We start from the raw sequence: 18,324 nt of genomic DNA on the forward strand, positions 1-18,324 counted from the left end.
TTAAAAGTAATTGCAGTTCAATGCACTTGAAAAATTTAATTATAGTATTTTGGTGTTTGCAAAGTAACACTACATAAATTTTTTTTTTTTTTTTTTATACTGTTATTTATGTGCCCCAAGAAGACCTAACGGTCTTGTCACAGAGCACCGCGGATGTGCATTTAACCAGAAAGTTCACGCCTCCTTCCTTACCATGACGCCAAAATAAGTCCAAGGCTCGTTTTGAACCTGAATTTCTTGCTTTTAAAGCAAGCGCTCTAACCACTGCGCCACGGCCGCACAATCATTTATTAATATAAACTAATTTTTTTCAGCTTTGTTGTATAGGCTGGTATGGCGCTTAACCATAAAAATAAAACAAAATCATTTATTAATATAAACTAATTTTTTTCAGCTTTGTTGTATAGGCTGGTATGGCGCTTAACCATCCAGTTAATATACTTATTTTTAAAATTCTTCTTCTTTTTTCCATACAAAAAATAAACTCAGTTAGAATTAACTAAATTAATTGACTTATTGCGAAACTAATTATTGCAAGAGTTTAAGCATTTAAGCAAGAGCAGGTATGCAAAATTTGAATAAAATCTATTATCAGGAAGTGGCTCAAAAATTGATTGCAAGATTTGATGCTCATAGACAAACTGACACACGACGCACAGTGACCCAGATTAAGTTAAAAACGGCAAAAATTACTTAACTATTAACAATATGTACATTAAGCTTATACTATGCATCAAAATAGGGGTTTTTGGGGTCAAGGAATTCGAATTAGCAACTTAAATTTTTTTTTACATGCACTTATTACCCGTATAATGCACATGTACGCGTCAAAACACACGTAAGAGGACTTTAAAATTTGTAAATAATATTTTTAGTAAAAAACTTAGCTTCCTTGACCCAAAATATAGCATTATTTTATTATTACACAAACGCTCGCGCACGCGTTAAAGACTTGCACACGCGTTCAACGCGCGCGAATTTGCTGAATGCGCGCAGACGCTTAACAAAGCGCGTTATGAGTCTTTAACGCAATCTATAATACAAAAATAAACAAGTCAGAATATTAAAATCTTTTTACAATTTAAATTACTAATAAGTTCACTACTTCTGGAGGCAAAGTTCTTCCTTGATAACTCCTGTGTTTTACAAATGAAATGCTTGAGATTTTTGGATCCGATCTAATCAAAAGGTAGTGCACCTGATTTTTCATTGTGTTAATTTTTGATATTTTTGTCGTGTGATGTAACCTTACATTTCGGATTTGCTTGTTTAGACTTTCCTGAGCTTCCTCAGAGTATTGGGCAATTGGCAAATCAAATTGCTTTGAAGTGGAGCAACCATGTATCCGAATGTTGTGAACACTGGGTGGCATTATATACCAACCATATTTATTAACTATAATTTTAGCTGTATCAGTACAATAAACTTCAAATTGATTACTATCGATATGGTACCCAGAGGATATTGTAATAAGGACAATGTGCATTCTCTTTATAACTTCCATATCAACCTCTGTTATTTCAGAGAAAATCGCAGAGTTCTCAAATGCTCTTCTTGAAGTATTTCCATCATTGCTATTACCAAATCCTACTTTGGGCTGGTCAACAATGAGACTCAACTTTTCTCTGAACTTTAATTTGATAAAATTCTTCTTTAAATTTACAGTTAGCTTCTCTTTTTCAGTTCTGGCTTGAAACTTCTGGATTTCCATTTTATAACCTAAATGTAAGATGAGTTCAAAAGATCTTATCCAACAGTGCAAATTTGAAATACCAAGTTTAAGGGCTTTCTCATTAACAGGCTTTTTTTTAACTAAATCTATATCATTCATCTCTTTGGGCTTACAACCACACACATTACAAGACTGAGTTGACTTTGTGTCAGTCAATGAATTTATTACTTTTCCATCAAACATGGTCATATCAATTTTAAAAGTAACCTTATTAGTTATTACTGCACCAGCAATATTCAAATCGGTTGAGAAGGGTTTTAACTGATTCATTTGAGTTTGAAGATCAGCTTCTTCTTCTTTGCACAACTCTGATGTCTCTTTTTTATATTGCAGGTGAAGAGGTCAACAAAAATGGCAGCTAGAACTTTTAGAATTTTTCCAAAATTCAATGTTTTTAACTTTAAACAGAAGAGGTACAATAGCTGTGCTAAACAGGCTATCTTCTTGCTTTGATTCTTCAGTAAAATTAAGGCTATCAAATTTTTGTTTGTAAATACTTTGACTTGAAGCTCCATCAAACCCAATTTTCACATACAAAATTCCATTCATCTCAACTTTACAACTTTCCTTTAAATCAATCATATCTATAATCCTAGTAACTGTATGATTTAGCATACTTTTTAAAGGAGCATTTTGCTGACATTTCATTAAATTGAATACCTTCAGGATAACATTTCAGCTTTTCTTCCCCAAGTTTATTAAGACTAGGATATATTTTTACATTGTGAGAAAGAGCTGAATTTCTCAACATTTGGTATTGTGAATCACTTAAGGCAGTTTGCGTTTTCAGAGCAAGAGCCTCCTCTAGTTTTATAGTTGTTGGAGTCAAGGAATCAATACTTCTTCTCATCTGAGCTACATCAACACATTTAGAAGTTCTTCTGCTGATTTAGCACTCTTTGATGCAGCAAGAGATAGAGCTACATGGTGTTCATTAGCTAAATCTGCAGTCTTTGCTCTTTTACTTCTTTCACAAAGATCTCCCCATTCCTTAATTGGTCTTCCAGATCTAGGATGAAAAGACACACTATAACTAATGAGATTTTTTCCAAGCCAATTATTTTTGTACTTTAAAAACTTTTCATAGTTTCTACAATACTTTTTAAGCATATTTTTCACTTTCGAAATAAAAATCTGTACAATTCTATTAAGTTCACCAAGTTTATCTTTAGGAATTATTTCGGATTTTTTGATAAATTCAATAAGTATTTCAGGAAGTGCTTCGTTATTTGTTTCAGATTTGCGAATTTATAAAAATAAATCCAACCTTTTCATTTCACTTTTAAAGCTTAATTTTTTTTTCCAAATAATATGATGATTAGATTTCTTTTATTTTCAAAATAGAAGGTGAATACTAGATTGTATATTATTACACAAGCGTCCGAAAACTATTTTTAAATTAGAAAGGGAGGGGCGGTGTTGCATTTGACAAAACTATGCATGAATCAATTTAAAATATCTCCTTAAGGAGCAGGAGGTTGCAGCAAATATTGCAAAGTTTACTTGGCTATAGTTTAGTGGTTTTATTTCACTAAAATTGAACGTGAAACAACGTGGAACTTTTTTTTGGCTGGCACTTATGTTTAAACTTGTGTACTAAAATTTTAATTTTTGAAAGAAAAATTAAAAAAAACTTATTTTTTAAATCTAAAAAAAAAAAGTAAATAAATTTTAAATATCTAAGCACTCATTACTTTAGCAAAAATAATAATAAAGTTTTGTATGGAGGTGGAAAATAAGGTTGCTTACAAGATAACCATACCTTAAATTTTCATAATTTTATGGTGATAAATTTAACTTTTTACGCATATATCCCTTTAAAATTACACAATAATAGTATCTGTAAAATTATTTAAAGTTGATTTTAGACCAAAAAGTAGTTTACTTTAACATTTTAAGTCTAAAAATTATAAAACTTCCACTTTTTTTTTCGGACTTTTTGCCATTTTTAGGTTAATCTGGGTCACTGTGCGACGAGTTAATAAAAGGCTCGGGAAAAATAGGTCAGTTGTAAGTCCGTGTGTCCTCGTTAAAAGAATTATGGTGACGCCATTTATTTAATATACGTTTAAATTGCGCTCGCATTCAATATGTCAACATTGCAAAATAAAAAGTAATATTTGTTAACGCCATGTGACATTTTGACAATAAGTTTTATGGCGTTTAGAACGACTTAGTTTCTTGTTCTTACAACTGAGTACAGTGATTAGTAACGTTGTTTTATGTCATGTAATGTGTTAAAAATAACTACCTTTAAATTCAAAATGGAATGGAGTAATTGTTACCAAAAGTGCAATAGTTATATTTAATGTTTAATCTTCCAAGAGTTTTAGGTACTATTTATATATTTTTTTATTTTAATCATTATCATGTGATTGTTTTTTTTTTAAATTTGATAAAATTATTGAGATAACTTTTCAAAAAAATAAAGAAGATATATATATAAATATAAGATATATATATATACACATGATGGCTTGAATATCAAGCCCGTGTATTCATACTGTAATTAAGCAGTATTTGTTCATACTGCAATCATACTGTATTATATTCATACTGTAATTCATATTGCACTCATGTATTTGCATTGAAAATAAAACTTTAAAAAACTTAATAAAAAGTCTAACTTTTTAATAAAAAAAGTTAAACTTTTTATTATTAAAAAAATACACGGTCAAAACAAGTTTGGTTTTATTACCAAGTCCACTTCCTATCTTCTTTTTTTCAATACTAGGTATGACAAAAAAAAAAAAAAATGATTAATGTAATGTAAAATAACAAATATAAATGTATGAAAATACATTCATTTTTATTTATACTCAGTAAATGTAATCATATTGAGTATGAATACATTCATATCAATCATATAATATAGTAACCCTCATTTTTTCTTCTTTTAAACTATTATTTTTGTTATAAAGTATACATTCAACACAGATAAAAAATAACAATAATTTATTCATTATTATTTTATATGATATTACAAAGTAATATGATAAGATAATATGTGTGCCTGTCATTTTTTAGATGTGTCAAGATTAATATATACTTGACACAGTTCTAAGATTTGACTCAAGCAGATTGAAGATAACTCAAACAGCTTTAAAAAAGAAATTTATATTTTTTTTTGTATTTTTTATATATAAAATTTATATTTCTTTTTAAATATTTTCACCTTATTAAATAAGGTCTTTTGTTTGTTTGTGTGACATTTTAATCATTAAGTTTAAAATATATTTTATTCATATATTTATAAATATGTTTATAAAATTCATTTTATTTACCTTATTTTAAAATTTTTTACTATTTAAAATAAATATTATAAGTCACAATCAAGTGGTTGCTATAGTTATTTTATTTTATATTTAATAAGTTGTTTATGAGTAACAGTTTCCATTGTTTAATTTTTTCTGTTTAGTAGATCACAGTTAAAATTTTGTAACAAATATTTTGAAAGATATTTACTGAACATAATTGTATAATCAATCTTTGTTGGTTGGTAAATTATAGTGTTGACATATAGTCTGATATTTTAACAGAATTTATTTTTTTTAAAAACCAAAAATAAATTGTTAAAAAGTGTGACTTTTGATTTATTAAATCCAGACTTGAAATTTGAATTATCATGTTCTGAAATATGAAATTTGAGTCATTCAGTTTGGGATTATAAAATTTGATTTATCAAATTCTGATATATGATATTTGAGTTATTTTTTATCAATTTTTAAATTATATAAGAGTAACGAAATAATTTTTTTAAACCAGTTCAAGAAATACAGATTTAGTAATAGTAATACAAGCTGCTGTAATGACTATTGTCATACATACATACATACATACATACATACATACATACATACATACATACATACATACATACATACATACATACATACATACATACTGTAATGACTATTGTCGGCTGTTAAAGTAAAAATTTTTTTACTTTAACAGCCGTTAACAAATGATTATCTAGTCTAGCTTTAAAAGAATTTACTGTCATTGCAGAAACCACTTTTTCAGGTAAAGCATTCTAATGTGGTATCACTCTGTTCATAAAAAAATTGTGTCTCAGGGTTGTTTTTGCAAATTTTCTTTCAAATTTCATTAAATGACCTCTTAGACTTTGAGAAGGTGCTTTATGAAGCTCTTTATACCACAATATTTTATCAATCCCAGATGTTATTTTAAAAAACTCAATAAGATCACCACTTGTACGTCTTGTTTCCAGAGTTGTTTCCAGAGATTTCTTGGATTATGACAAACAAACTAAAACAGAGTAACTTTTAAAATATCATTTAAGCGTAATCTAGAAAAATACTAAAGATAGAATTCTAGAGAAGCATAATCTACAGATAGTAACTACAGATACATAAAACTACAGATAGAATACTAGTAATTTAAAAAGTGACTACTGTTAGAATTTTTTAATACTATTATTTTTGTTTGTTGGGTGTTAGCAAAAACTTCTTTAAATAAAGAAGTATTTAAGAAGTTTTTAAGAAAACTTCTTAAAAATAAAGTTGTCTTGTAAAATCAAAATGTAAAACTGGTGTTCAAGTTTATATTATCAACAAAATTTTTAATTAAAAAAATTAAATTAAATAAAATAAATTAATAATAAAAAATAAGAAATATAATTTTGTTGAAAGAAGTTACAAGTTTAGAGTGAGCACATTTAAAACATAAAAATTTTGATTTGAAAAAAAAGTTGAAATAAAACTTTAATAAATACTTTTACTTCTTTTTGTTTTTTTAGTTTTTATAAAATTTGTAATTTATAATATAACAGATTTTATAATTTACTTTTTGTTACGTCTATCAAATTTTAAAAAATTTAGGTATTTTTGGTATAATAAGGCATTGATCAAGTGACTCTGGTTTTTAAACTATAAAGTAACTTATTTCATTTAAAATTTTTACAAAAAGGAGAATTTGTCCTTTATCAAACTTCAATGCTAGCAAGTTCACCTACTTTTTAAATATGTTTATGTACTACTTTTTAAATATGTTTTTGAAAAAGAAAGAACATATTTATATGATTTAATATAAAACCTTACTTAAAAATGATAACAGTATTCTATATAAAGATAAATAAGAGCTTTTTAAAAAATGGAATTTGAAATAGGAGTAAAAAAACAGAGAGCAAGACAAAGAAAAGTAAACTTAAAGATAACATTCATGATTAGCTGTTGCTACTTGTTGTATTATGGCTAGCTAATTAAAAAGTTATAGTTTTATATCAAGACTAGATCATATAGTTGTATCATCAGCAAATAAAACTAATTTGATCGTTATATTTGTCAAGAAGATATTGATAAAAATTTGAATACTTTAAGTTTAAAAAAGATCTCACTTCTGTTACAGCATTGTGCTCTCAAGTAAGGGGTCTAACTAAAACGCAAGTAAGATTTTTAAAGTTTATGACTTTTCTCATAATGAACTTATAATTATTTAAAATTTAACTTGCTATATTTTATATTTTATGTTAATATAAGTAAATTAAGGAAACATGTTGTAAATTATTTTTTTATAGTTCAATAAAAGGAGATTTTGAATTTTACAGTAAACACATAAAATAAACTAAGATCTATTTTTTTGTCTATATTTAACTTTTTACTTGGTATAGACATAAATTTGTGTACAATTGCATTTCTTAAAAAAATTTATTTTGTAAAAATGATCTGAGACCAATTTTTTTTGTATATTTTATTTTCAACTTAGATAATATATGAGATAATATGATACAAGAAATTTAGTGTGTAAAAAAGCACTTTTTTTGTAAAAAAAGTTTTTTTGTATGATTCTGGAATTCCTAATAAGCATTTAATACTGGTAAATAAAATCTCAGTGAAAAGTTAACCATAAAAACAAAGTTTTTGATATATGACTATATATATTTATTTAACAAATCGTTATGTACATTGAGAAGTTAAGCAACATATTATAAAAGTAAATAAGTAAAACAACGTATTCTAAAAGTAATTAAAACAACATGTTATAATAGTAACTAAAATGGCAATTTTAGAAGCAATTAAAGCTAGAGCTACTTTTTACCTTACTATAAGCTACTACCTTACTACTACCTTACTACTACTATATACCTTACTATATATTAACATTATTTATTTTTTACCTTACTATGAGCTTACTACTACCTTACTATATATTAACATTATTTATTTTTTACCTTACTATAAGCTACTACCTTACTATATATAAACATTATTTATTTTTTTTATAAAGATATTTTCTTGGTATAAGCAAATTTCTTATCTTTTTATATTTTGTTGTCTTGATTATTTTAAAGTTTCTACGATAAAATGGGAAATGGTCTATTTAGCAGCTCAGTTAAAAAAGAAGGTATATGTTTTTATTATTTGGTTTTTTTATTTGTATTTTATTTGTATTTTATTTTTATTTGTATTTTTATTGTATTTTATTTGTATCATAATTTTATTTTGAAACTTTAAATTATAAATCGGCAAACACTATAAGGGCCAAATCCTAAAAATCAGTCAATAATATTAACACAATTATATACAGGACCAGGGGTGGACAAGGCTAGTTGCATTTCTTTTTACTCTTTGAGCTCTGCTGTTCTTACTACACATTTCTTTCTAAATTTAAAGGTATATATATGTATGTATGTATGTATGTATGTATGTAATAGTTCATCTAATACAAGTAGATTACAGTTTATACAGGCTTGGTCAGGAAATGGGATCAATTGCTCAAGAAACTGGCCAGATTTTTTAGCCGTATTTAAGTTTATGCCATATGTTTAAGCCGTATTCAAGTTTATGTATGTAACAAAAAATTTTGTTTTACGCACATACATGAAAACATACATAAACTTAAATGTTCTCAAAAACATCTCGGTGTGATAGAATAATAAGAATATTTGCGAACTCTAAAAACCCGCCAAATCTGTGAACAAACTAATTCTATTAATTCAAAAAATACTCTGACTAAGCAAAATAAAGTTTTCGAGTATTCTATTAAAATGTTTTAAAAATTGTATTATTCCAGATATGATAAGTTATGAGGTTTCTAGTTTTTATATTGTTTCAAGAATATATTATCAAACAATCTATAATTTTGTGCCTCATTCTCAAAGCCATTATTTTTTATAAACCTACAAATTCCCATGACTATCTAAATTACAAAAGCCATCACCCTAAACACACAAAGGAAAATATATCTTTTACATTAGCTAAACGGATCATTTGTTTTGTATCTAATCCAATAAAAATGGAAATCAGACTTCAACAACTAAAACAATTTTTAGTTCGATGCAATTACCCAGTAAAAATCATTAATAAAGGAATTTTTAAAGCTCGACTACAGGGACCAGCACCTCCAAAAAGAGAAAAGAACAAAATTATACCTTTTGTAACTACAAATTTTGCAAATATTAATTTTGAAAATTTGTAAACTACTCTACATGGTATTATGAAATTATCTGTTTTAGACAATAAATTAAAATCAGTTTTTGAAAACACTTCTATTGTACTATCACAACGCCAACCAAAAAGCATTTTAGGACACATTAGTATATCAAGTTTTAATAAGAAACCATTTTATATTAACGATGAATGCAAGGTTTTAAAATATATATAAAAACGTTGTAAGTTATGTACAATGTATCTTCAGTTTGTTAACCATTTTACCACATCTGGTAAAGTATGGTGCATTAAAACTTCAATTATCATGTAATGGATGTGATGGAAAAACAATATACATTGAAAAAACTAATAACCTAAGTTTAAGAACTAATCTACACATCTACACATGCAGAACAGGTATTGGTTCAGATAAATTTGATCAAGATGTTTTCAATTGCCATCAAATGGACCTTTTTTAAAATTATTTCCAATGTTAAAACTCTCAAATGAGAATTTACTTCTTATTTATGAAGCTCACCTACCTAAACAGGGACATGATACAATGAACATATAAACAGGAAGTAATTACTTTCACATTACTTTTAAAATTTTCCTTACCAACAAGTATTAAGTTATGCTATATTTTTGTTAATTATAGTTTTTTAAATAAACCGTAATTACTTCCTTTTTAAACTTTTTATAGGAAGTTCAATATAAAGAGTATTTTATAGTTTTGTAAATCTCATACACATCTGAAGGTTTTATATGAAAGGCCTTCTGTGTTAGAGAAAATTTTTTTTTTTAATGTTTGTCAAAATTTAAATAATAAATACATTTTACTCATCTTAGTTAAAATATTTTTTTCTTTTGTTACCTGGAACATTTACTCATATTTGTTAAAAGTTTTCGGCTAAACATTTCTATATATATATATATATATATATATATATATATATATATATATATATATATATATATATATATATATATATATATATATATATATATTTATATATATATATGTATATGTATATATATATATATATATATATATATATATATATATATATATATATATATATATATATATATATATATATATATATATTATGTATTTTCCCATCCACCATATGCTCATTAAGCCACCTCCTCTCGCCAGTTTAATTATTTTTACTTGTTATCAACAAAAAAATTATTTCTTAAAACTAAAAAAAAACTTAAATGAAAATCGACCATAAGAATTAAAAAACATACTAGTAACTGATAAATATTGAAACATTCAGTGTAAATAAGACTTGAGTATATAAATAAAAGTTATATTATACTCTTTGATAAATAAAAGAACATTTGTTTCCTTATTAGGCACTTAATATACAAAATGTCGCTTAATTTTATAAAAAAATTATAAAAGAGCGATGTTCCAAAAATATTTGTTCTAAACATAATTTATTTTGCTTTAATGTTTTTCATGTTAAAAGTTATTTTCTTATCCTAGTTTATTTTTTTTTGTATAAGTCTCTAATTGGTCCTATTAATCTTTATTGCGCTTTTTTTTTGTTTTTTGAAATGTTGTCAAAGTGACTAAAAAATCTGGCCAGTTTTTTGCAACTAAATAATATATCTGTGGTCAGTAATCGAGAGCAATAGCTCCCACTTCCTGACCAAACCTGGTTATACCATCCGATACAGGATTACTGGTATAACCAGGCTTTTTTAAGTACCAGTATTGAGCCAACACAATACCAATATTTCCGTATTGTGTTGGCTCAATTAGTATAATAAAAAAAATATGTACAGGGCTTGTGTAGGATCACTTTCTTAACGTAAAACACAAAATGGAATATTTAAAACTTCAAGGCGCGAATAGCAACTTTTATTGAGCTTGTAATGAGAATTTAAAATCACTCTTTCTCATGAGTTTGGGATGGAGGAAATGATAAGTTATTTGATTGATTTTTTATTAAAATTTATTGATGAAAATTTCTAGTTAAAGATAAAACTTGTTTAATTTAAAAGTAAAACTCTTTCATCATTCTATTAGCAAAGCAGGGTGTAAACATTTTTGCGCATGATTTTTATTTTTATTTGTTTTTATGATTCAATCCAATACTTATAGTAATATGCATATTATTATGATTTTCTTAAAGAACAACAAATTTTTTTTTTATATTCCAGCCTATCTGATTATCTAAATATATTTGTATCATTTTATTTTGTGTGTGACTTTGCTGACTTTGCTGGCATAGAAAATAGCGTAAACAGTTGAAATAAATTATGAAACTTTTTAATGTTGAGGTTTTATATATAGACAATCTCCAAAAATGTTTTTTAATGTGAAGCTAATATTTATAGCAATATGAATAATATTATGATTTTGTGAAAAAACAACTCCAAAAAATTTTTATTTTGTATTTCAGGCTAACTGAATATTTAAATAGATTTGTACCGTTATATTTTGGATCCCCAAGTGCTGAGACAAGTTGTGTTCATAACATTAGAAAATAAGTTGAAAGTTTATTAAACTTTCCAAAACAAAATGTTGAATAAGATAATAACAAATAACTTCTTCTTTCAATTTTTAATGCCATTTTGTTTCTTGGAAAGGAAAGTTGCGGCTCTTTGACTATTTTTATTTTTTAAATGTGTTTACTTAAGTTTGTTAATTTTTATATTGCTATAGATCTTGTTTTTAAAGTTTTGAATCTTAACATTTTTAATACATCATAGTTATTACCAATTATGACTAATAAATTAATCTGTTGATCAATTTTTTTAAATTTCTTATAAAATCGTTTTTATATCATATATTATATATATACTTTTTACCCATAAGCACTAATTTTTCTTTTGTTTTTTGTTTTTATAAATTTATTTGTCTTTTTTTTTTATACATTCAAAATTTAAATTTTTTATATTTAGTGTCTAGAAATGATTTGGCTTCATATGAATTAATTTCAAAATGTTGTGGTGAAGTAAGCTATAATATTGGAAGTGATTGGTTGCGATGGGGAAGACACCTAGGTCTAAGTGATTCAGATCTTGATAACATTGGATTTGATAACAAAAATTGTTATGAGAAAGCTGATAATGTTTTGAAAAAGTGGAAGCAAAAAAATGAAAATCTTTCATGGGAGCAATTAAAAAAAGAGTTGATGGATTTTGATCGTTTAGATATTGTGGATAAAATTGAAACAAAGTTTGGAGGTAACAATTCTAAACAAGAATCATATTTAAATCTTTTTTTTCTTCTATTTACTGATATATGTATGTTTATATATATATATATATATATATATATATATATATATATATATATATATATATATATATATATATATATATATACACAAATATATACACACAAGTTTATTTGGTGTGTGTGAATAACTTATTAGTTAGCCTAGATATATATATATATATATATATATGTATATATATATATATATATATATATATATATATATATATATATATATATATACATATATACGCTGGTGTATTTGGTGTGTGTGAGTAATTTAGTAGTTAGCGTAGATATATATATATAAATTTATATATATATATATATATATTTATATATATATAATTATATATATGTATATATATATATATATATATATATATATATATATGTATGTTTACATGTATATATATATATAATTATATATATGTATATATATAAATATACATGTATATATATATTTATATATATATATATATATATATATATATATATATATATATATATATATATATATATATATATATATATATATACATGTATATATAATTATAGTTGTGTTGTATTTATGTTAGTTTCAAAATAGCTTTTTTTTGGTTCAAGGGTTATTCCATAACAAACCACTTAGTTTTTTGAAAGTTCCCCAGGGTACCATCTCAGATTTGCTTTAAACTTTGACCACACACAGATCTTATGAAAAAAATACAATCCAGAAAATTTCAGCTTGATTGACCACTTTGTTCAAAAGTTATGATTGAATTAAAAATGACCAAAATCTGAAAAATTTGTGTATCAGGAGCTTACAGCAGTTTTTTTCGATTTTTGACAAACCATAACTTTTTAAATAAAGATAGTGATCATCTGAAATTTTGTAGGGTAATAGTTTTTCACCCAAATAATCCATTATTGCAGTTGTTTTTGACTGATTTTTTACAGTTTTTGAGTTATTGTACCTTAAAGTTGCTAAATATTGCAACATTATAATTATTTTTTCAAACTTTAACGTGTTACAGTTTAATACTTACTTACAGAAAGTGGATTTTTTTGTTACCTTTGTGTACTTAGGGTCACCACTTGTTAGAATAATCAAAATTATGCATTAAAAATTAATTTAGCACATGCAATAGCCTATTGAAAAATCACTTTTTTCAAAAATTATGATAAACTACATTGACTTTACTGGCATAGAAAACTTTTTAATGTTGAGGTTTTATATATAGACAATCACCAAAAAAACTTTAAAGACCTATACTCTATTTTATGACATGATTGTAGCCTTTTGAGAGTGATGATATTTTTAAAAGGAGAACAACAAAATACCTTTTACCACATACAAAATTTATACCTCAAATTTTATACAAACTATACTGTAAAAAAGTGCATTCAAAGGGTGAGATAGTCAGTTAAAAAAAAAAGTATGTATACATGAAACTAATTAGCTTATCTCTGATTTATATAACTCATAATACTGTCATAGTCATTACTAGCAAGAATATAGTCACGAGCAATTATACTTTTAATCAATGGAACACTTATTTGATATATTATCTTGTCAAATGGAACCCAACACCGACTTGATTGTGCATCGTTTGTCCATTTTAAATTTAATTTATTTCTTTGCATAAACTTCACATTAATGTCTTGGTTTTCATTACAAATATCAACCACAAGCCCTATGTACTATTCTTCATCGTAAAAGCATGCAATATATTTACCGGGTTGAAAATTTGAAGGATTTTTTTAAATCAAATTAACATCATTTAACACATGAGTATCATAGACAGCATCACTAGAGATTCTTCGTAAAAACAATTTCTCTCCATCTGGTACAAAACAGTGATAGCTTCTTGTTCCCCGAACTGTGCGCATCCTTTTATATCGTTTCAGAAGGTTAAAAGTTGTTTCATGGTTATTGATATCATCACTTGAAAGATAAAATACGTTTACACCTTTGATATTTTTTTGAGCCCATGTAAACAGATCTTGTGGTGTGAGAATCTGATTTGTAATTGCTGCTCGTAGACTAGCTTTTGCTGCTTCCCTTTTTATAGTACCTCCTATTCCATCACATGGACTTTTGCCATGTGACGTAGCAAAGAAGTGATGCTCAGCATTTATTTAGTGATCTACAATGTGATAAATTAAGTTTATTAGACATTTGTAGTTTTTATACTGTGACGCAGCACCATCAGTGAAGTATTTAATTTTATTCACTGTGGGTAGTTTGATTTTGACCATAGGGAGCAACTTTGAGAGAAAACAATGGACTGCTGATTGGTCATGACAAAGATGGTCAGAAATTAAACAATAACATTCACATTTAAGGTGATCTTTTTCATCTTTGTAATAAACAGCAAATGGGTGTAAGGTAGCTTGATCGGCTTGCCAGTAAAATCCTTGTATAGCATCTTGTACAAGAAAACTATAGTTTTCTGCAAAATTCATCAGAATAATGCAGATATATTGGTCTAATATTTGTTTTGCCTCTGATAAGTAGGAAGACTGTGCTTCTTTGATAAAGTGGTGGTGACATACAAAGTTTCAATTAAAGTTTCAATAAATTCACTAATGCTTGTTTGGACTGTAATAAGTGCAGTTCGGTCAGTTGACACCCATTGTTTATATGTGATCTGATCATCAAAATCAAAATCATTCTTTTTAAACATATTTTCTAAGTAAGTCTTCAAATTTATTTTACCAGAGCAGTTGGAACATAGATGAAACATGCAGTTTCGACTATCTATATTACAAACACATAATTTCATTAAATTTTTGTAATATATTAAATGGCTGTTAGGAAGAGCAGAGCACATCAACTTAGCATTTTGATGGTAAGAACATACACAAACTGAGTGGCTTCCACTACTATCAACTGTAAGGCACCACTTTGGCCTTAGTTCACAGAATTTGCTGAATCCAACTTTGTGTTCAGGGTATAACTTCTTAAATTCCAGATGAAGTTCTTTTAAACAAACTAATATTAAGCGTTTTTGTTTATGAACTTTAACATTATTTATACGCACAGAAACAAAGTCTTTTTTTCCTGGACATTATCTAGTGTATTCGTCAGATTCATATATTTCAATGACTCTCTGCTTAACAATATCCTCCAAAGGATGTCCTTTTTAAGCCTCAGGTTTAGCAAGTATTCCCTTTTCATTTTTCAGCTTTCTGGTTTTCTTAACAAGATGGTCTGAAACTGAAAATGCATTGCAAGTTTTTTTAATTGACTAACTAGTAGGAGTTAATGTTACTAACTGAACTTTTTCTTCATTCAAACTGATTTTTACTTTTTCCATTATTGCATCTAAAAGTTTGTCTAAATCATTACAGTTAATGCACTTTTGCTTTTTCTCAGATATTATTTTTTTTTGGGTCTATATCCAATGCTGATGCTATTAGGTTTGTCATACTTGTTTCCAGTTTTTTAACTTTTTGCTTTCCATATTCTAATTTGTCACGTTTACTTACATTTTTTAAAGGAGATATTTCCAGTAAAGAAGCACTCTTATTTAAAACTGTCTTATTTAGGTCTGAAGAACTAAACTCCTCATCATCAACATCTAAGTCTTCATCTACTTAACTAAATTTTCCTGTAATTTGTTCAAGTTTGAATTCATTCAAGCAGTTAGTGCAAAGTTTTTGACCAGGTTTGATCTTAAGTTGACTTGCTGTTAAAATATCGACTTTACACAATCCCTTAATAATTTTTTTCTTGTGAACTTTAAACGGATCACCGCAGTATTTTTGAAGCGCTTCATATCTAGAAATATAGGCTTTTTCATGGTGAAAACATATCTCCTCATTTAGTTCAAAAGTGTGTCCAATTCTTTGAAATAAAACTTCAACATCTGTGTTCACAATATCTTTTAGTTTTATTCTTCCAATCATTCTACAATAATACGTTTTGTCGCAATCTTCATTTCCTCACACAACATTTCTCTGTCATTTTTTACTATTTTTTTATTTTTATTACTAATCTAAAAAGTTTAAAAAAGACATAAACGTATTGAATCTCAAAGAAACTAACAAATATCAGACACTGATTACGACACTGATTATGTTATTATTATTAGTACAAATTAAAACATTATGTCATTAAAAAGAAAACTGAATATATTCATTCACAGATAAATAAAAAATGTACTACTGACATCCCTATGACTAATTATTAGACTATGACCTAAGGCTAGCTCATAGTCTAAAAACATTTTCCTTTTGAAAATATCATCACTCTCAAAAGGCTACAATCATGTCATAAGATAGAGTATAGATCTTTAAAGTTTTTTTGGTGATTGTCTATATATAAAACCTCAACATTAAAAAGTTTCATAATTTATTTCAACTGTTTACTCTATTTTCTATGCCAGCAAAGTCAATGTAGTTTATCATAATCTTTAAAAAAAGTGATTTTTCAATAGGCTGCTGCATGTGCTAAATTAATTTTTAATGCATAATTTTGATTATTCTAACAAGTGGTGACCCTAAGTACACAAAGGTAACAAAAAAATCCACTTTCTGTAAGTAAGTATTAAACTGTAACACGTTTAAGTTCGAAAAAATATTTATAATGTTGCAATATTTAGCAACTTTAAGGTACAATAACTCGAAAACTGTAAAAAATCAGTCAAAAACAACTGCAGTAATGGATTATTTGGGTGAAAAACTATTACCATACAAAATTTCAGGTGATCACCATCTTTATTTAAAAAGTTATGGTTTGTCAAAAATCGAAAAAAGTTGCTGTAAGCTCCTGATACACAAATTTTTCAGATTTTGGTCATTTTTAATTCAATCATAACTTTTGAACAAATTGGTCAATCAAGCTGAAATTTTCTGGATTGTATTTTTTTCATAAGATCTTTGTGTGGTCAAAATTTAAAGCTGAGGTGGTACCCTAGGAGCCTTTAGGTGATTTGATATGGAATAACCCTTAAGCGTGATTAATTTTTATAATAAAGGTCAATAATATAATAAAATATGTAAATAAAAAATATAGGACTTTTTATGGCTTAAAGTTTCATGCCATTCAGCAATCACTAAGCAGATAATTAAAATATGGATCTTAACCAAACCAATAGTTTCTATACTAATCTATTCCACACTGATTTCTTTACCTATTCTTTATTACTTTTTTTTGCATATGTAGAGATTATAAGAGATTTATAAGTACTTTTGTTTTATCCTTAACGCATATCATTGATAGCTCAATGGTTTAGTGCGGTATATTTTCAGTGGGGTATAAGAGCTCTTCTTAACCTAACAAATTTTGAAATTTTTTTTAATATTGCTTTTATATTTACAGCAAAACAATTATAACAAGGCAAAAAAGTTTTCTAATTGTTAAAATAAAATTTAAAAGTTTACTCATTTTATAGATTTATTATGCACCATTGTTCCATGCACTGCTTGCAAGCATATGTTAACAATGTCTACACTAACAAACATTTGCACAGTGACGTCAGTTTGTGACAAAAAAAACTTTTATACATCAAGTTTCATTTTGCGTTTGTTATACATTTTTTCATTAATGTTAATTATGTTGCATGCAATAGCTCAAAAAAATATAAAACTGGTACAGATATATCAATTCACATATAAGAGTTTGTATTTATTACAATAGTAATAAATAAATAGTTTTGAAAAAATAATATGGCAATTAATATATTTATTCTCTATCAGAATATATCCTATAAAAATATATTCTTTATATTTTTAATAAAAGGAATTTTCTAAAATAATTTAAAATCTTATTTCTGAATTTTTAAGTAAAAGTAAATCTGTAAAATTTGGTATAATTTTTAATTATTAACATAAAAAATATCTATCATTTACAACTTGAAGTTTAAATGTTAGATATTAGCATAGACTTTCAAATAGATAAAACATGAATCCTAATGGATTGTAGTTTTAAAAACAATGTCTAATAGTTTTGTAAAATAAATGATCTTTTTATTTTACAA

The 18,324-nt window shown here is 26.1% G+C and overlaps 1 protein-coding gene across 2 annotated transcripts in view; it reads left to right on the forward strand.

Moving 5' to 3' along the window:
* Positions 1-3,089: 3,089 nt before the first annotated feature.
* LOC136075087 (uncharacterized) overlaps positions 3,090-18,324 on the forward strand; it is a 59,086-nt gene continuing 43,851 nt past the window's right edge. The window contains exons 1-3 of one of the 2 annotated variants that reach the window (XM_065787329.1): positions 3,090-4,065; positions 8,043-8,095; positions 12,040-12,324. In XM_065787329.1, the coding sequence (XP_065643401.1) occupies positions 8,056-8,095; positions 12,040-12,324 (325 nt within the window). In that variant the 5' untranslated portion in view covers positions 3,090-4,065; positions 8,043-8,055. Of the gene's footprint in view, positions 4,066-7,067; positions 7,138-8,042; positions 8,096-12,039; positions 12,325-18,324 lie in introns of those variants that run through there. The other variant, XM_065787330.1, reaches the window with a different exon arrangement.

Source organism: Hydra vulgaris, chromosome 01 (genome assembly GCF_038396675.1).
Source record: "Hydra vulgaris chromosome 01, alternate assembly HydraT2T_AEP".
NCBI classification, from domain to species: domain Eukaryota; kingdom Metazoa; phylum Cnidaria; class Hydrozoa; order Anthoathecata; family Hydridae; genus Hydra; species Hydra vulgaris.